This window comes from Varanus komodoensis, unplaced genomic scaffold, assembly GCF_004798865.1.
Source record: "Varanus komodoensis strain SLA01 unplaced genomic scaffold, ASM479886v1 scaffold2, whole genome shotgun sequence".
Lineage (NCBI taxonomy): Eukaryota > Metazoa > Chordata > Lepidosauria > Squamata > Varanidae > Varanus > Varanus komodoensis.
This window is the reverse complement of record NW_025335568.1, coordinates 50397249-50418119: the sequence shown is the minus strand read 5'-3', so window position 1 is coordinate 50418119 and position 20871 is coordinate 50397249. Positions and strand designations below refer to the sequence as shown.

Here is a 20871-nt window from a genome sequence, read left to right as displayed (position 1 = left end):
AACACACCACTCAACTAGATAGATGAACCATCCAGTAATAGTACATACCTTCATCTTGTTTGGATTGAGCTTCACTTTGATGGCCCTCATCCAGTTCAATACTCTGCTTAGGCACCCTTTAAGGACATCCAGTTTTTCACTGGGTTTGATGAAAAGGAGAGATAGAGCTGGGTGCTATTGATGTATCAATGGCATCCTTGTCCAAATTCCTGGATAATCTCTCATACTGGCTTCATATAGATGTAAATATAATGGGGAGTAAAATTGAGTGCCATGGAACCTGGGAGGTAATTGTCATGGAACAGAGAAATAATCCCTCAGCTCTACTTTCTGGAAGTGACCTTCCAAGTAGGATCAGCCCATGGTACAACAGTACCCTAAGACCCAACCAGGAAGGATGCATGGTCAATAGCATGGAAAACCTCTGAGAAGCCCAGGAAAATCAACAGGGTAATACTTCCTGTGTCTCTCTCCCAGGTCATCCCACAAGGCAACCAAGGCAGTTTCTGTCCCAAAAATGAGGATAAAGCTAGAAAATGGATCTAGAAAATTAATCTCAGCCAAGAATGCCTGGAAGTGCTCAACAATCACAAGTTGAAGCACCTTGCCAAAGAAGAGGGTGTTACAGCTACCTAGAGTTGTTCTCCGCTTCTGAGTCTAGGCTAAATTTCTTCAGGAGCTTTCTGATTACTGCCTCTTTTAAGGATACTAGTGCTTCCCCTCCCTCTAGGTGATGTATAACCTTCCAAACCCAACTAGCTGTCATCTCCTTATCAGGTGTAAAAAGCCAAGAGGACAAGGGTCAAGGCTAGTTGAACTTGTTTAAGCACCTGTCTTTATCCTTATGCCTTGACAAGTGAAACTCATCCATATTGGGGGGAATAATGCCTGCCAGCAGGCCCAAACAAATGTCCAAAAATGTGCACGGTGGTTGCTGTTCTGTGAACACTTTCACACCTTCCAAGTGACAAGTTTGTTAGCAATTTTTAAAGGCTCCTGAAAATTCAGCTCTATGCATAATATTGAAATATAAGTAGATGTGCTCCATTCTGATAGGGCATAAAGGCTAAGTTTGCTGCTGATACGCATTTGTGGAAAGCTAGGAATCAAACAGAAGATTTAGCCTTCAGCGGTAATTGTGAAACCACTTATTCTTGGAGGAGTTCCTTTGATGTTAATGGGCTTTCCTCTCCTGCAGACGGTGGCTGGAGGGCTGCAGACAGATTCTGGAAACTTGTAGCAGCTCCACTGCCTGCAGTCCTGGCATAATGTCTCTCCAATCTATGTAACACCATCCTCTGTGATGTTGATCTGGCACATCATGCAGCACACTCAGTTGTAAGCACTATTTGCTGATGCTGCAAGTCTTCTTATTTATTTGCGCATTCATTTTTATCAACATGTATCTTCCCTGCTCCATTTTGAAGATGGTATTAAAATTGATTTAAAAAATAGCGAGATGGTACCAGCAACTATAAAGATTAGCAGCATTTCTCTCATACATATACATATATATATAGTAGAAATAAAATGCAACAAAGAAGGCGTTCGTGAGCTCCATTAGACTTTCAAAATCAGGATGAATCAAGAATCGGGATTTTCTCCAGAACATCATCTTTAGCGTGAATTCCATCACTGTGGCTACCACAAAGAAGACCTGGCTGTGTCCCTGTTGGTGTAGCCTCTGACACAGAAGATCAAACAGGGTGCCTTGGCCTGTTTGCAGTATTCCTTGAAGCATCCAAGGTTATACTTGCCGAGGTTGAGTAAGGATAAGCAAAATTAGATACTGAGGCTGTGTGGTGTTCTAGACTAAGTCATTCTGCCAAGTCGCCCAACTCGCATGTGTGAGCTTCCACTGGTGTTCATCCAGGCATCGATATTCTGATCCCTGGGCACACTCAGCTGCAAGCAGGGATGGGCATATAAGCAAACCTCAAGTTTGTTGAAGTTTTCCAAATTCCACACTGAAGCTCTGTTATGAGCCTGGCAGAGGGGATAACTTTGTTCCTTGTGGATCCCTTCATTTTGTGGGTTCCCCCAGAAAAAAGTTCTGATAGATTGCCACCAGTCGGCTTTGGAATTTCTAAGCCCTGTTGCCAAGAACTCCTCCTTTTATGCAAGCTCTGGGGAAACTGAAAAATGAAAGGTACTTAGACTTTCCTTCCCAAAACCGAGAAGCAGAGAGTTTACCAAAACCCCTTTTAAAAAGATCTCAAAGCACAAGTGGTAACTTTGTAACCATGTAGTCTTTTATGTGGGAAGAATTCAGTGAGAAATTTATTTTAAAACAACACTGCCAAATATCCAAGTACAAAAAATAGTTTATTTAGCCAAGAGAAAGAGGAGAAAAAGCAAGAGTGGGAGATGGGTCTGCAGGTGGGGGATGGACCAAGGAAGGCAACAATCACATACATAGACTTCAGAAAGTCAGTTATTTAGACATATCACCTTCTTGAGTACAAGTTTGGGTCCTGTAGCACATACTGAGTTTGTTGCATGTGTTCTAGAATGGCTGTGACATAAGATGGTTTGGAAGACAGAAAGTGCCTTTGGTTTCCATTTAAGAGTGCATATAGGAAAGTTCTAGAAAGTCTGAAGGGATCTTTTTACAAGGATTTCTGCTCTGTGAAAGCCAGCCTCTTTGCAGAAACTGATGAGTGGTCAGTCTAATACGGAAATAGTTTTCATTTCTTATATCGGTGTTGTAGACAGCAAATCAGAAAATGAACTACTGTCTGGATCTGCCTTCTTAATGATGGTACCTTAAAACTCAAAAGTGCACAGTTTTGTCCACATTTTTGAAGAAAAAATGGGTGAAATAAGGCCAACTGGCCAGATGCTTACAGGGCACACTGTGGATCTAGAAAAGGAGCAGGGTGGTTCTCAAGAGCTCATTCTGTCTCGGAATCAGTGCAGCAGAGGGTGACAAGGATGGTGGTTGGTTTTAAGGGGTTGTCATATGAGGCGAGACTGAGGGAACTGGGTCTCTTCAGCCTGGAGAAGAGGAGACTCAGAGGGGATATGTTGGCGACATACAGGTATGTGAGGGAATGTCACACGGAGGTGGGTAGAGACCTGTTCTCCCCTGCAGAGGAAGGCAGGATGTGCTCCAGTGGAGCAAAGCTCAGGGAACCATTTAGATGCCAGGAAGCACTTCCTGACAGTCAGGACCCCGAGGGTGTGGAATGGGCTTCCATGGGAGGTGGTTGAGGCCCCATCGGTGCGGGTGTTCAAGGATAGGCTGGACATGCACATGGTGGGCATGTCGTGAGTGGAGCCAGCTAGAGCCAGGGGTCAGACTAGATGGCCCAGGGGACCCCTTCTGACTTGCTCTGTTTCTATGTTTCCATATTCAGTGTCAATGCTGATACAATTTTCATGTGGATTTTCCAAACATAAACATCAAATATATGAATTCATTTTCTATTAATTAAAGTGTGCTTGTGCACATTGTCAAAAGTACCTATTTTTGCACGTACACTTTCCAAATATACGCATGCAATTAAACATTTTTCTTTAGTCCGCAGAAACCACAGTGTAAGCTCAGGAAGACAGAGACTTGGAGCACATATTTTGTTTAAGTTATGCTTGGTTCAAAAAGTGCAAACTGGGGAAATACTGATAAAAATGAACAGAAGTTAATTTTTCATAGATCCCTAACTGCTGCAGGCTTCCATTAAGACATGTATCAAGTTTGTCTGCAGGTTCTGTAATCCCATCCCCTTTCCTGTAGTTACAGATCCTCACCAAATCTTGTGAATAAGCCATTACTGTTAAATGTTAAGCATTCTGTTATATCAGAGTAAGGAACTGTACTCAGCGTTTTCCATGAGCCAGGCTCTCCCAGATAATAGCCTTCAAGTGTATATGACTGATGATGACCCATGAAATTGCCACAAGATTCCCTGTTATAACTGCCCAAAAGAGTAACCCTGGTTGATTGAGGACACCAGTTATATTCTGTTAAGGCATTAGACATACCACTCCAGAGCATGTTACTTACCAAATGGTAATTAAAAAGAGACTGCTGCGAAGCAATATTGGCTCCTTGGCCCTACTTCTGAGGTGGGGTTGGTGCCCTTTTGATGAAATGTGATGCTTTGGGTCCTATTAAACAAAGAAACTTCAGATATATGTATTACTTTTAAATGGCTTTCCAGTCACTAGTGTATGAACTACGCACAGTATCATGTCCCAAGTGTTGATATTCTTCTGGACCATGCCCAGGTACTCCCACATTTAATGCAATCTTATTTACTAATGCTTGTTGCATGTGTCATTATGAAGAATGAATCGATTTGGGGTTAAGAGAGTACAGAACAAATTAGTCAGAAATGGGAATGGCTAAGTTTGCTAAGTAAGACAAAAAAATCCAGCAAAATGAGCACAGAATATCCAGGCTGAATACGATAGCCGTTTAAAATGAGCTGAAATTGCACCAGTCAGATGTGTCTCCCTTCTGAAATTCAATTGACTTTTTTTTTAGCTTTTAAAAAATGATCATGCAGTGGAATCCCAGCTGTTGGATCAGGCTGCAAAGCAGCAGTAGCTGGCGAGATCAGAAATTAATTTGCTCTGGCTGAGTGGCAACATAGAAAACCCAGTGCCCCTACTTGTGGGTGCTGCAAGGCAGTAGGGATGCTGTGGCTGCAGGTAGGTTAGCATATGTATGCAGGTGTATTTGTGCTCATGGACCAGCAGTGCCCAGTGCAGGCCGCCCAGCATTATGGCCCACTCTTGTGATGGGCAGAGATCAGTGGCATGATGCACAGGTGCTCATCATGACAGTCCCCATAGTCACACCCCAAAACAGCATCCAAAAATTGCAGGCTGCAGTATCAGCAAGCTAGGTCTGGCAGTTTTCATCTCTACCTGGAGCAGGTCTGTTGAAAAGGGAGTGGGTCTTAATTAGGCGTGCATGGAATTTGTTTAATCATTCTGTCTGTGTTTCATGGATTGTCAGGCATCTTCAGTTCTACTCTCTGCTCACTGACAGAATCAGACTCCCACTGCTTTGGAAAAGTACGGAAAAAATTATTCTGCAATTTATAATTTCCCTGCTGTGTAACTTTTGTGCATTTATCTTAGTTTGGTTTGTAATGCGTAGAACGCACAGAAAAGAACATTATGCACACTGAAGGGAGATAAAAGATCTATAAAATGTAGTGCTTTTTTTTTTTTTTAGAAAAGTACATATTGGCATATTTTCCAGTAACTTCCACATTTTGCATATTTGAATTTGTACATCATTCCAAAAAGTCAAAAAGGTGATCAAGTTTTCTGAATCCATGTGAATTGAAATATGCCAGTCCACTGTGAAATCCTCACATCAAATTCATAAATCTGAAGTCATTTGAATCCATTTTTAATTTTTCAATATTTCCAGTGTTAATTGTTCGTTCAAGACCAAACCATTCCAAAATGCTTTGCATTACCTCAAGGTACAATATTTTGTTGCTTGAAAAATCCCTTCTGCCCTTTCCCAAACTATCACGAGGAAACCATGAATTTTGAGTGTGGGGAGATTTCAATTGCAAGTTCTCATCTGAACCCCCTTCCACAAATAATGCACACATATATGTCATGAGACAAAAAGGACAGCTGTGGGTTGCAAGACTTTTTTTGTCCAAACATGCATAGCATTGCACTCTTAGACTCTATTGAAAACATGTCCTTGTGTGGTGGTGGAAGGTGGGCAGAAAGGCAGTCTGAAGATCAAAGATGATTGTTATGACGCTACTAGGTGAGAGTAAGGCAGTATGGAAGTTAAAATGCCATTAGTCCAGGGATGCTAATTCCTCCACTATGCCTAATTTGTGTAAATAAAAGGTACCTAAGGAATCTTTAATCTTTTAAATCTTAAAAAAAAGAAAAAACTAAGGCAGAGAGTACTTTTTGCTAAGTACATGGGCAGAGTACTTTTTGCTAAGCATGGAGTCAGACTGTGCAGCTCTTAGGTAGGCTTGTATAAGGGCATTTCTCTTTTAGGCATCTGGCTGGCCCTGGTAGCAAGCAGCATGCTGGACTAGAGGACTCCTCTACTCAGCAGGGCTCCTCTTACATTCTTATCCAGGTGTATCCAGGTACCAGAGAGAGAGAAAGGAAGAGAGAGGCCTTAAATTGTGTTGCAAGCAGAAGAGTGACGTTTGCAATAGGATTTTTAAAAACTGCTAAGGAGATTAACTAAATCACCAGTTTATCTGTCAGCATCAACAGCACCCCTCCCTTGCCAAATACCCCCTAACACACCTTCAAATCTCTGCTGTCTGATGCTTCTAAAAGCCAAGCAGTGTCTAGTGAGAGGAATTTGCTGTATCTTTTTGTTCTTTCTCTTTCAGTATTAGGCATTGCACAAGTGAGACTAACTGTGCAGTGCTATGCATATTCAGAAAGAGAAAATTCCTGCAACTCGTGTACGCTGACTGGGGCAGTCAGAGAGGACACACAACTGGCTCCAGGTCAATCAATGAGCTTCACATCTGAATAGAAATATGCACTGCACTTGTTTCTAACTTGAAGTTAACATAAGATAATTTGAAGGGAAAACAATCATGACGTGGAATGTGCATTTGCTTTTAAATTGTCTGCCTTCCCCTTTCTAAATTCTGCTGATGGCCTGTGTTCTTTGTCTGGGTCATAATTTGATCTAGGGTGAGTAACAGTAACATCACTATGCATTTTCTCATTTTTATTGTGGAATATTTTTTTAACAGTAACAATGATATAAAGGAAGAAGGAAACAAGAATGAAGTATATGGTCAAATAATATTAAAAGCAGATACCTTTTTTTAAAATGTAAAAGTTGGTCAAGGATAAAACTGGTCATAATTCCAGAAAGGCTAAACATATGTTTATCATATTTGCATCCCACATTATTTCACCTATATGGAACCCAGGATATCTTACACGGTCCTTTTCCTGCTCTCCATTTTATCCTGCCAACAATCCTATGCGTAGGCTTCAGCTGTGAATTTATGACTGGCCCAAAGTTACCCACTGAGCTTCATAGCCAGCTGGGCTCCAGAACCCAGATCTCCCAAGTCCCAGTCACACAGTCTACCCTTAATGCCACACTAGCTTCCAGTATGACATATTAAAACTGTACCAATTGCAGACCTGCAACAAAAACGGCAACTTTGGAGTGCCTTTGCTCAGGGCTTCAGCCCCACTGCTATGACCTTTTTGGGATACTGCATTCCATCTTCTTCTATATTTTATTTATTTTATTTGGGAATTTTTATCCCATCCAATTACATTGCGTGTCTCTGGATGGCATCTCTGGACAACTTCTTCCTTTCCAGGTTTCCATTTTCCCCTCCTTCAACAGACTTCGCATTCTATATATAACCACCAGGGATGCCCACTCATTGGTTCATTTCGGGGTTTGGTTTGTTTATTTACCTGCTCAGGTTTCTCTTTCTTAAAGATCGTTTGAACCCTGGGATTTCCATGAAGATTCTGATAGCCCCAACCTCTTGTTTTTCAGTGGCCCCATTGTGGATGCAATCCTGGTAATTCACAGCAGCTGAGGAAGGGGAGGGAATGATTGTATTAGCAACATTCACAAATGAAGGGCTAAAGATCAAAAAGTATTCTGAACATCACTTGTGAAAATGCCCTTGAACCTTGAAACTGCCGTCCTAATCGTATTAACTAAGCAGTAAGTCCTATTGACTTAGTGGGGCTTATTTCTGAGTAAAAGCGTCTAGCATTGCACTATAAATCTCCTGTACATACAGGAAAGTCCTTTTTCATTGGTTCCTTACTATAAGCTCCAATATGACGTTCTGGCTATAAAGTAAACCACAGAAGGCTAATCATAAAGTTATCTCCAAACTTCGACCACTCTTGAAACCCTTCTCCCTTACCCTCCTTTATTCTCTGCTTATAATCATTTCCATATGTTTATGCAAGAATGCCATTCGTATATGAAATCTTCTGGATAGAAATCAGTGAAAGAAACCAGCCAGTACTTTGCCCCATCTCTGCAGCAAGAATGATTTATAAATGCAGTACTCTTACTCTGTAGCTGGGGCTTAGTACAAGTTCAAGCCCACCAAGGAAAGGAACGAAACAGAATGTGAAGTAGCACTTCAGATGTAATGGGAATTTATGGGGTTCTGTCTTTAAAAGGGTAGGTTCCTTACCTTCTACAAAAATAGCTGGTGGTCTTCATCTGGAGGAGAAACACGATGTATTGTGCACATCACACTAAGCTGTGCCCACAGTAAGCCTCACAGTGCCGGTCATTCATGGAGCAACCCCATGGCATGCCAGGCAGCTCTTTGGGCCTGTTCTCACACTGCTTCCTCCTCCGTCTTTCAGGAAGATCCCCAGTGTCCTTTGTGGCAGACCCAGTCTTCTTGCCCTCTCGCTCCTTTGATATTATCCCTCTCCATTTGCCACTTTTTTTCTTTCCCAGAGTTCCCAAAATGCATAAATGAGAGTGATCTTTTCTGGCCCCGGAAAAATCGTATGGTCATGTTCATTTTTGTGTTGGTCTCATTCAAGTATGCCATTGCACTGTTATGATTGTCCAGTACCTGTAGACTTGCATGGTTATTTTCCTTCTGTGTTGCAGCTGTCAAAGGGAGTGGTGAAGTGGAGCAGGTAACATGTATGGTAACGCCATTGCCATTGGTAAGGCTATACTTCATCTAGGCTAATCTGTGCACAGTTGCCAGGCACCAGTTGCTGGGTTGTCAACTGCAAAGCACCAGAAAAGGGAAAGGTGGAAGCAGCAAAGGTAGGTACATCAAAGAGGGAGCAGTTATCTCCACCTTGGCAGTGTGCTCTTGTCACTTTTGAGTGTTGAACTGACATTTCTCAGTGGCCTCCACCTTTTCAATGCTTCCCTGACTTTCCAACTACTCGACAAAGAGAAATATGACCCCCTTCCCCCATTTGCATAGCTTCTATTTGCATCACTTACTGTTGTAGTTGCTGCGGTCCTCTACAGTACTGGAAAAACCCTGAGCAGGTGAGTAAATTGGACGGAATTAAGATAGGGGCATGGAGGGTGGGTGTCAGTATCCCTGGTACTAGCACCCTATCTGCTCAATCCTGTTATGCCATCTCTGTAACTTTTTAAAAATTGTTGGGAATATTTTTATAATTTGGGGGACTGGGAAATACGATGGCTAAGAAGTAAATGAAAGGGACATGTGCACAGCTATACTAACAGAACCATGAATGCAGATCTGCAGTTCTCCCCTCCATTTATTTCCCAGTCTTTAAATGTATACAGAATTTTCTTCTATTTACTGCACAGCCATTAAAGTTGTGCACATTTTGTTCATTCTTTGTACACAACAGAGGTTACAAGCATAAATGCTTTGAAAAGGAATCTTAACAAGTGGGGGAAGCCAATATCTTCACTTCCTGAATTAGCTGGAGACTCAAGGGTGTGTTGAAAAGGCGGAGAGCACTGAGAAGCATCAGTTCACTTCAAAATGACGGAATCACATTGCCAAGAGGGAGATGTTCACCTCACCTTTTGGTGCATCTACTTTTTCCATTGTTCTCCCCCATTTAGCACTTTCGATTGACAACTCTACAACTGGTCTTTGGTGCCTGTGCACAAATTAACCTATACACAGTCTCAGCTTATCAATTTCCTTGTATGTTGGCTGCTCCTTGTAACTCTGATGAATATTTGAATCATACAAGGAAATTGACTAGGCGAAACTGCATATTGGACATATCTGACAGCCGAAAACGTAACAGTCACATCAAGGTGCTGCCTCAAGAGACCGTCACTGGTGGCAGCAAGAACTCGATCATGAAGACAAGCAGAGAGTTTTTCTACTCATGTGGACAGGTCCCCGAGCTGATTCCCACAATCCAGGATGAAATCCTGTTTTTGGATGACAGAAACCCATTGTGAATCATACGCCCCTAGAACAGTGATGGCGAACCTTTTAAAGACCGAGTGCCCAGACTGGATCCCAAAACCCACTTATTTTTCGCAAAGTGCCAACACTGCAATAAAACCTGAATACTGAGGTTTTAGTTTAGAAAAAACAACTCACAGCCAGTCCAAGCAAATATCCATCCATCCATCCATCCTTGGCAGTGCACTGGCCGGCCATGCAAAAGCTCGGATGAGTTGTGAGTCACAGCTCCTGAGTAGTGGCTCGTGACGTCATCGCCTGGCGCCGCTACTCCTTTCCGAGCATGCGCATGGCCCCTAGGTGTGCTGTTATCCAATGCTCGGCTGCTGGGGCAATGCTGGGGCGACTTGGCTCGCGTGCTGACAGAGAGAGCTCTGGGTGCCTGCTGTGGTATGCATGCCATAGGTTCACCACCACTGCCCTAGAAGATGCCTTGACTGGCCAGGGCAGCTTCTGGTTGAAAATTAAGCTACTCTTTGGGAAGGGCCCTTGGATGGCATGACCAACCATTCATCATGGCCATCCATATGAATTCCATCAATGTCTGTTTTCCCTTTGAACACACAAAGGCCAGCAGTTACTGGGCTCCGTCTTCACCCCTACTCAGAACACACCAATAGAACATACCTTCCAATGACAAAGAATAACATGGTTGTCCTTATATTACAGAAGCTGCAGATTAGCTTGAGCTGGTACACTAGGTAAAGAGTCAGTAGAAGTCAACTGGGCAGTGGTTGGAAGGCATGCATCACTGATCGTCAAAGTCCCAGAATTAGAGGGCAGAAGGTTAACTTCAGTTTTCCAATGTTCAAATGTCCTCCAATGCAGGAAAAAAATGTAGACATTCATTCAGCAGTGGCAACAAAACAGTTTGTAAATAAAAACTTTGTTGCTTTAGTTAGAAAGAGAAGGTAGCTATGGCGCTTCTCTCACATATGATGCCTGTGTCAGTTGGAGAAAACAACTTCCTAAGGCAGCCTCTTTTTCATGGGCCCTCTCCTTCCATCTCTGCCCCTTCTAACTTGGTAAGCCAAGAGGTGGAGCCAGAGGGATGCAAGAAATCTCTCCTCCTTTAGCCTTTCTGCCCTTCTTCTGTCTTTCACAGGCATTTCTGCAAGTGAGAAAATAAATAAAGATGTCTTGTCTAGCATGCCCTCCTGCTTCCACACATTAATTCAGTTTTTAAAAGCACAGAAGGAAGATTAGCAAGTAGGTTAGCAACTAGGAAGAATACCAGTTTGTAACAGTTGCCTGTGGCTCACTTACTGGCCTGCAAACAAACACACATGTATAAAAGACCCTGTTTGTGCTTTGTTCCATTGCATGTTGGCCATGCAGAATTTCTGTCCCCGTCCCACTATTTGATGAGGAATAATGAGGTGGCCATGTTTGCTGATGAAATCAAATACTTTAGGGTGGTTAAAACAAAAAGGATTGCAAAGAGCTCCAAAACCATCCATCCAGACCGAAAGAATGAATATCAAATGTGGTTCAATAGAAGTGTAAAGTGATGCATGCTAGAGCAAAAGAATTGCAATTTCATATACATGCTTGTGGTATCTGAGCTAAGAGTGGCTGGGGTTGTTGGGGGACAGCTTGATGAAACTGTCAACCGTAGTGTACAGCTGTTGTGGAAAAGGCAAACTCCATGCTAGGCATAATTAGGGGAAGAACTGAAAACAAAACTGCTGATATTGTACTTCACTTGGAATATTGCATTCAGTTGTGGTCACCATGCCTAAGAGAAAAGGTGAAGAAAGGGGAATGGATCAGCTCCCCTATAAGGAAAGGTTGCAACATCTGGGATTCCTTAACTTGGGGGGTGGGGGAAGGCAAGTAAGGGAAGACATGAGAGACATCAACAAAATCATGCATGGTGTGGATGAAGTGGAGAGGGAGATATTTTTCTAGGTTTCTCATAATACTAGGATTTGGGGTTATCCCGTGATACTTATTGGTGAGATATTCAGGACAGATTAAAAAGAAAACTTTTCACACTGCACGGAGTTAAATTAAGAAATTCACTTCCATTAGCTCTAGCAATGACCATCAATTTTGTTGGCTTTACAAGGGGGTTGGACAAAAGCATGGGATGGTAAAGCTACCAAGGAGACTTAGTCCTGAAGTCTCTATGCTGCCTCCAGTAACAGAGGCAGCATCCCTGTATGCACCAGTTGCTGGGGAAATTGGGCAGGAAGGACGTGCACTCACGTCTTCTTACAGGCCTCACGGGCAGCTGGTTGGTCACTGTGTGCATGGAATGAACAGAAACAGAATGCAGGATAAAATGCATTCTGGGTCTGATCCAGCAGGTCTCATCTAATGTTCTAACAGGCAGGTGCCCCTTTCCTGGTGCCTTAAAGCTCCAGTCTGGATCTAGAAGAAGAAAGTATATTTGGAAAGCTTAAGATCCCATCTGCACCACAATAGCCATTATTTTCCCCAAGGAATGTAGCTCTGGGAGCAGGGGCAGGAGGAAAGAAGTGATAGAAACTTGCCAGCTTACTCATCAAGCTATCTACAATTCCTTGGATTCATTGGGAGGTGGAGCGAGGAGAGGCCAAGACTGTGAAGCTGATATAAAATGGTCTTGAAATGTTAGACTAGATATGTGTAAAGTTTTAACCCAATAGATTTAAACCAGGTTTAATACAGTTGCATACCATGGCTTCCTTCAACTGCTTTCCTCAGGAGAACAGTTTTTGACAATGCTGATAACTGTTTGAAATCTTAGCTACCTCATGGAACAGTTTGTGAGGTTATTTGACTGGGAACAATTCCAGGTTGAAGGTGCTTTAAAGCTGGGGAAACAACACTACCAGCTTATTTTCTGAGAGCATGGTATTCTCATTCTCAGAATGAAAGTAAACTGAGATGAACATGGATGTCTGCTGAGTGAGGCAGCTCTGATCAGATGGCTCTAAGAATTGGAAATACAGTTCTGAAACAGACCTTCGCGGAGAGCCAAGCTCTATTACTCCATTGTGTAAAATATTTCTCTTATGAAACTAGCAAAGCTGATAGATTTCATTGTACCTTTTAAGAAGTTAAATGCTAGTTAAAACCTGCAAACATGTCCACATGCCTTCCTCTAAGGAGTGAGGTTCTTAACGTGAGGCGCCTGCTGGATTAAGGAAGATCTTTCATGCAGATACACTGGGGAGCCAGCTGGAACTTTAGCCTAAATGCAAGTATACTTATTTTCATCTAGCAGTATGCAAGCTATTCTTTATGATGGAAAGGAGAAAGGCCACCCAAAAAGGGGGGTATATCAAGGAGCTTGCAGAAAGCCATGCATGGTTAGCCTGTCAGAGATGGTTTATGATTTTTGCCACGTGCCTACTGGACAAACGCGTCCGAAGAAGCCTTCACCCAACTTGATGCCCTCCAAGTGTTTTGGAACACAACCCTCATCATCTCCGGTTAATGTTAGATGCAGACAATGGAAGTTCCAGTCCAATACATCTGATGGGGCATAAGCTGGGGGAAGGCTGATCCAAGACCAGTTTTATAAAACAAATGCCATGTATGTCAGACTTATGTGGGAGAGAAAGCAGTTATCCTGCTAACCTGGATCTGAAAGCATTGGCTTGTACCAAGTCTTGTTCTTAGCCGCTGTCCCCCCAGTTGTGTTGTGTTCAGGCAGAGATGCCTGGATAAAACATACAGTATATGACACAGGAATGGAGAGCATGTTGCTTTGTAGATGCTGTTGCCTGTGGTTGCCAGCATCCCTCAACACTGGCTATGCTGACTGAAGCTGATGAGAGCTGCGGTCCCACCAGCAGTGGGAGGTCCATGCATTCCCATATAACCCATCAAGTGTTTTATTGTTTGCTGGCTTGTTTACAAGCTTTCTATACCACCTCATGTTCCTCTATGATTTCAGACCAGTGAAGAATAAAGGATAAAACAAAAATATAAAACAGTGTGTTAAAAACAAGATCAATAAAAACATCAAGTAAAAACATCAATAAAAACATCAGCACCTATGAGTGTCTAAAATGTAGCCATTGCTCTTTCCCCTTTACAATACAGATAAGGAATAGGAAGTAATCAGTTCCAGTAAAGAGCAAACTAACAACCAGAATTAAAACCTGAGAAATTCTTATCTTTGTTCCATGTGTGGAGAGGCCAGGCAACAGCGGAGTCCTGTGGCTGTATTCCCACCAAGATGCAGGAGGAACGCATTGCATAGCATTCTGAATAACTCCTGGGAAGAGGATGCAGCTCAGTGGTGGAGCACCTGCTGTGTTTGCAGAAGGTCCCCGGTTCAATCCCCAGTGCCTCCATGTAGGGTTAGGGAAGGATGCTGCCGGACACCCTGAGGAGCTGGTGCCAATGACTGGCAATATTGGCCAATCGAACCAATGGCCTGACTTGGTATAAAGCAGAGTCCTATTGTTGTGAACTCCTAAAGGGTATCTGATCCTAATATAGGAACACAGGCAAAAATTAATGCAAGACTGGCTGCATTTTATGAATGAAAGTTTCAATTATGCTTCTGATTTCTTTGTGTATGTCTTCTCTCATTCTTTTCTGCATAAAGAGATTAGTAAAATGGACAGCAGGTTAAGACTGACTGTGGGTTGTAGGAATTAAAGTGTGTGTCTGTGTGTGTGTGTGTGTGTGTGTTCCCATTCATAGAAACACACATACACACCCACAAACATACACATGCATGTGAAAATCTTACTGTTTCAATTTCTATCATAGGTGATGAGAATATTTAATTTCTTTTGTCTCTGGAGTTTTCATTATCATTTAAATTTCATTTTACATTAATTGATCGGGGATTAGCGAAGCCATTATTCAGAAATCAGACTAAGACGAGCCAGATGCAATGAATAATTCATGACACCCAATTATATGTTACAATTCTGGTGTACTTTTAAAACTTTCCTTTAACTTCCAGTCTGTTGCAAAACGAAATGATGCGTAGGCACTTCAAAGTCAAGCACCGGCACCACGCTCCTCGCAGCAGCTGTGCGCCCTGAACCTTGCTCCCTCCTTTCGGAAAGGAGAGCCTTACAGACCAGGGTGGGGGATGGAACAGAGGGAGGAAGGAACTGCTGTTTAGAATATCTACTGTAGATCATCTTGGCCTTAGGAAAAAGGGAAGGGAAATGCTGTCAAGAGGAAAAGAAACACATGGAAAGTTCTGTTAGGGAATGCAGTTTAACATGGAAATCTATGACTGACTAAAGCAGGAGGTGTGGAATGGGTGGTCCTCCAGATGTTCCTGGGCAGCAATAACTCTCAGCCGTGCTCACTAGCATAACCAATGGTGGAGGATAATGGGAGGTGCAGTGCAGCAATGTCTGGAAGGCTGCATGTTCTCCTTTGGTGGACTAAAACTGTTAAGTGAATTGTGTGTATATGGATAGATACATGCGTTTTCCACTGTGTCAGTACTTTTCTGTCCTGATATATGTATCAGAAAATGGAGAAGCAACTGACTTAGTAAGAGCTCAGTCCTAGGAATATTTAGATAGAAAAAGAATGGCTGGTTTGGGAATGCTGGAAGCAGTAGGGCTTTTTCTGTCTGAATTTGTCGAGGATTGCACCCAAAGGTATGTTTCCAGAACGAATATTCTGATGCACCTATTGGGCAGACAGTTTTTTTCCACACACACTTCCCAGTGCAAATATCTGAGCAGCCCCAGGGACGGATAAACATATAACAGGGGCACTGGCACAAAGGCTGCTCGTGGGTTGCATTTTGATGATGGGGGAATAGAGTCTTGTTGCAACACCAGTCGAGTTTTCTGGTTAACAGAAGGCAAAGGCCAGTGATGTGGCCATGAATGTGCCATTCTGATGTTGCACGTTGCTTGCACACTGGCTGTGCCAGTGGAACTCGCCGTGGATGTGCAGAATCAACACTGAGCGTGCAAAAGGGTATCTGAACTCTGGGGCTTCAGGATGCCCCGAACAGGCCACAAATACCCAGGGCACGTTTGCGGTTCCCGGAGAAGCGGAAACAGTGGCTCTGTCACTGCAGTTCTGATATACTTGCCCCTCGGTGCAGACGCAGGGGTCTGTCGGACTGCCACTCGCGGTGCCGCTCTCTGCTTTAACCCGCCCGCTTCCCGGGCTCGGCACTCGGGGCCATTTCTGCTCCGGCCCGCATATTCGAGCCGCGGCGCGCCCGGCTGCATCGTCACCGCGGCCGCTAGGTGGCAGTCTTCGTCTTCCCTTTAGGCTGTCTCGCCTTTCTCTCCGCTCCGCTCCGCTCCCTGGGAATCTTCTGATCCATATCAGGGCAGCCCGCAAAGCCGAGGTTTTCGCGTGAGCAACAGGCGGCATCCCCTCCCCCCATCGCTGCCTCTCCCTTTACCTGCGCGGGACGCCTTGTGCAATCCGCCTATCCCCAGCACAGTCCAAATCCTGCCCCCCCCCCGCAGCCCCCCCGTGCTTTTCGTACCCCCCCCCACACAGTCGCCCCCCCCCCCCATGAGAGCACCGAAGCAACAGCCCCACCTTCGCCGTCCCAGGACCTTTCATCTGGGGGAAGTTTTATGACACTTGGTTGAATGTGCAAAGTTTTTAATTAGACTCGCCAGACAGCCCGAGGCAGCAGTAGCGCCACGAAGTCTTCATACTTCCCCTCTGCCTTTTTTCCTCCTTTTTTTTCTCTTCAGCACAACAAGCCGCTCTACTCCTTTGAAGACAATGCAGACTATGTCTACGACGTCATGTGGTCCCCAGTGCATCCCGCGCTCTTTGCCTGTGTGGACGGGATGGGCCGCTTGGATCTCTGGAACCTGAATAATGACACTGAGGTGAGGTGGGGCAGGATCGGGGCCCGGGATGGGCACTGGCCGGGGGTTTTTCTGTGTGGTTTGTGTGTTTATAAAGGAAAGCCTGCTTTGACGAGTGGAAGGGAGGAGAGGCAGGCGACGTTCGGCCAGCCGGCCCTGTGGCATCCCAGCATCTCTCCTCTGCGGCTTGTGAAGCTCACTGGGAATGGGCCTCCGCTCTGGCTCGCCTGTTCCCAAAGCTCCCTCGTCACCAGCCGTGCCCCAGCCCCGCTCCCTCCTTATCTGTTTCCAGGGACAAAGACCCAGCATCGCTTCCCCTCCCACTTCCTGGCAGGATCATTCATTGGTCTCTTGATCCTTCGTGTATAATTTAAGCACCACTTCATTCTTCACTCAAGACTCTCTTTCAGTGGCAAACCTCGGAGAAGATGAATCAGCCAGAGGGAGATCAGAAAAGAGAAACCTCACCGGCTGCACAAATTTGAAAAAACACTTGCTTATTCGTGTAAAACTACTGCTATTGTTGCTCGATTACTATTATCTTCACTAATCACCGGTGCAACATCATGGTCCTGTTAGGCCTTGTGCAGTTCATGAAGGTGCCCGAGTCCTTGTTCAGAGGTTCCCAATAAAATGGTTAGCACTCGCCTTTCATCTACCTCCTCCAGATTATATCCGTGGTACCTGTAAAGTCCTTTTTCTTTTGACCATTCACTGTTGACACTGTTGATTCACATTTTCAACGAGCGACTACGTTGTTTTCTACTTCACCTTTTTGCTTCTGCACATGAGTATCTCCTCTCCACCACCACTTGCTAGGATGTTGGCGCAAGTTCCACTCTTTTGCTTTGTTGCCAAGAAGTACCAAAAGGGAAACGCCAGCCACAAATGCTTCCTCTCTTTGCTGCTTCACTGGATGTGTGAGGCCTCTCTTCCCTTTGTCTCATGGCATTAAGGCAGCCTTTCCTAAACTGATGCCCTCCGGATGTCTTCCTAGGTATGGGAATTGCAGGCTAACTCAACTTGAAAAGGCTAGAGAGGTTTGAGGAAGGCTGTGTGAGACATTCCCCTTTTGAAAACAGTTAGTGGCTGTCCCAGAAGCCTTCACCGCGTAACAAAAAGGAAGGAAGGGAAATGTGTCCTCAAGTTCTTCTCATGTAGAGAAAACTAACTAAGATGACACCCTCTACACACTGTACACACTCACGTAGCACTTATTTCTGGATAGACGTGCATAGGGTTGCACTGTAAGCTTTATTTACCTGGGTGGAAGCCCAACAGAACCGTGTGGAACACAAGTCTGAGCAAATAAACATACACTTGAACTGCAACCCAGTATGCCCTTCCTTGGGGGCAAACCCCTCTGAACTCCGCGGTGTAACATGTGAATAAACCTGCATGGATTGGGCCTTAAGGTGGCCAAATCTGCGAATCCTCACTTGAGCTTAAATCCCATTACATTTAAGGTGGACTTCTGAGTGAGCATCACAAGACTAGATTCCTAAGAATATCTGCAACCTGTTCCTGAGAATTATTGTCTCTGAAGTGATCCTCATGGGTTCAAAGGTCTAAATACACATAGTTAAATATACATAGTTTTGCAGCCTTGTTTGGAAGGCTTCTGCAATGAAATCGAGCTCTTGGGCTGAATGTACATTTAATCCCAAACTTACTCTGAAAAGAGCCATTGAACTCAATGGGGCAAACAAGTCAGAGCAGCTTAATCCTATTGATTACAGTCAGTTTGTGGTATAGTCTTAGTATGACAAGCTCAAACTGAACCTAGTGTTAGGGGTGTAAGCCATTTCCCCAGTTTGTTTCCCATGCAACATTCATATGGTGGGGCAGTAAGTACTGCTGGATAAGCCTTCTTTGGCTAGTTAATGCTGCAAACTGGAAAGACCTGGGCTCTCATCCCCATTCAATCTCGAAACTCAGTAGTGACCTTGGTTCACTCATGCTCAATCTAATGGGGAATTGGGAAACAGGAGAGTCAAATGGAGGAAGAACCATAGAGACAATCCTGAGCAACTTGGAAGAAGTGGCAGGATAATTATGAAACATCCTTAAAGCAGAAATTCCTACCAAGGAAGTATAAATTCTATGGTGATCATTATATCCATTTCAATAGCAGTGAGTGTATCAAATGCATTTGCAGAACAGGAATTAAGAGAGCCCAATTTGATTAAAAGAAGCAAAAGAAGGAATTGAAAAAAAAGACTATATCAAACTTTATTTGGTATTGTAACATGGCTTTTAAAGCCACGTTTTTACAGCATTGTAACACGGATTTTAAAAATCTTGTTCTCAATTGTAGGGTGTTTTTTTTTTTTTTTGGTGTAAGTGTCCTAATTTACATGGAGTTTTAAAAAGTATGTTTCTGATACTCAGATGGTGTGTAAACCCTTGCAAAGCAGAACAGATCTTCACATGCAGCAGAATGAGAAACTCATGAGTTGTAAGAAAGTAATCTGGAATGCCCATCTTCTGACAATTTTTCTTGGTTCTGTATCGGGCAGTCCCTCAAACAAGGAAAAAAAATCCCTGCATCTGCAATAATAGCATCCTGGAGCAAGTTCGATTATACACATTTCACCTGATTTCTTAGCTTTTTATTGGAAGGAACCTGTGATATGCAGGGGCATCCAAAGAGAGCACCTCTTGCCTATACTGACTAGAACTTAAGTGTTTTGCTAGCCTGTGTTCCTTCACATCCCTACGGATAGTCACTTACGCACTGAAAGGGGGTGGGGAAATCTTTTGTCAGCCTTCTTTAATTGGTTGCCTAGAGGCAATGGTTCTCACCCCAGGTGACTGTCATAGTACCATGCTTCTATGAAAATAGGTACATTGTTATTTTAGGGTAATATGCCCAGGGACACATGTCCAGATTACTTTTATTCGGAATTCTGAGTTTGAAGCAGACATTTTCTTTAGGATGTTGTAGGAATGTTGTAGGAAATACTCTTATACATTTATACATTATGCCAATCATAGTGTTGCAATCCATAATGCAGTATAATGGTTTATCTTCCCTTTCCCTTTTATATTTTAGCATCTGTTATTAGTACCAGTATTAGTATTATTTACATAGGTTTTTTTTTTAAATAACGATGTTCTGTTACAGTGCAGTGAGATTTTTTATTTTAAATGGAGAAGTGGGCTGCACATATGTTAAATACATAAATAAATAAAATCTGTGGCTGTGAGGTTCTTCGGTGCAAGACCTGTTCCTGCCCAGACCATCGCCTCCCCATCTGATACTACACACACAGACACTTCTTTTCTTTTCTTTTTTCTTTTCTTTTCTTTTTTTGCAAATCTCCTTAGATAACTAAAATTCTGGAATATAAGCACAAAGATTTCCATAGCAGTAGCAAGGAGAAATGTGAAAATAGGAACCATGCAGGAAAAGCACGGCTGTCCTCTTTAGTGTCAATGAATCAGCTAAATTGAAATTCTTATTTTTTATTTTTTTACAATCTTGATTCCTGTTATTTCAGTCCAAATCCAAAAGACCTGCAGTTTTGCCTTGATTCTAGTTGTAAAGTAATTCTGCATAATTTTGATTTTGCAGAAATCATCCCATGAATGTTTTCTTTCTTTTCCTGTAACAGCAATCTTGTGATTGAAAGTTCTAGATATCGCAAATGAAATTTGAACAGCTCTGAAAAAAAATTATACCACGTAAACTGTAAAAATACATTGTGTGTGCTCTCCAGCAAACACACAGTTTGAATGCTTTAAGAATGATAAGGCAGTAAGGTAATTCAGATGAAAGAAATGAGGCTTGGAAAATGGGTTTGGGAGCTTAAAATGCTTTGGGAATGAATAATCATGACAATAAATGTAAGTTTCTTAATTGCAGAAGAATAACTGTGTTAGTCTGCAAGAGGAGAAAATCCAGAAAGTGCATTGGCGCCATATAGGCTTGGGGCGTGAGCTTTTAAGGCGAGACAGAGCTTAATTCATCAGTTGTATGTAAAAGTCTTAGAAGGTGGTGGATTTATACGCACATGGATTGAGGTACAGTGGAGAATTTAGCAAGTTAACAAGGCAAAGGCAATAAGTACCAATATATTTACTTCCACTTTTTGATTTTTTGTGTTGGTGTGTTTAACACCTTCTTGCATATAATGCTGATATATGTTTCAGTCAAAAGAAAATGCACGTTTTTACTGCTGTTTGCCATAAATCACCTCCTGACAGGT

The 20871-nt window shown here is 43.1% G+C and overlaps 1 protein-coding gene across 2 annotated transcripts in view; it reads left to right on the top strand.

Annotated features, from left to right (window-relative positions):
• The window catches only part of DYNC1I1 (dynein cytoplasmic 1 intermediate chain 1), a 211775-nt gene that overhangs the window by 167324 nt on the left and 23580 nt on the right, over positions 1–20871 (top strand). For both annotated transcript variants that reach the window (XM_044428770.1, XM_044428769.1), the window contains one exon: positions 16541–16681. In XM_044428770.1, coding sequence (XP_044284705.1) covers positions 16541–16681 — 141 coding nt within the window. The remainder of the gene's footprint in view (positions 1–16540; positions 16682–20871) is intronic.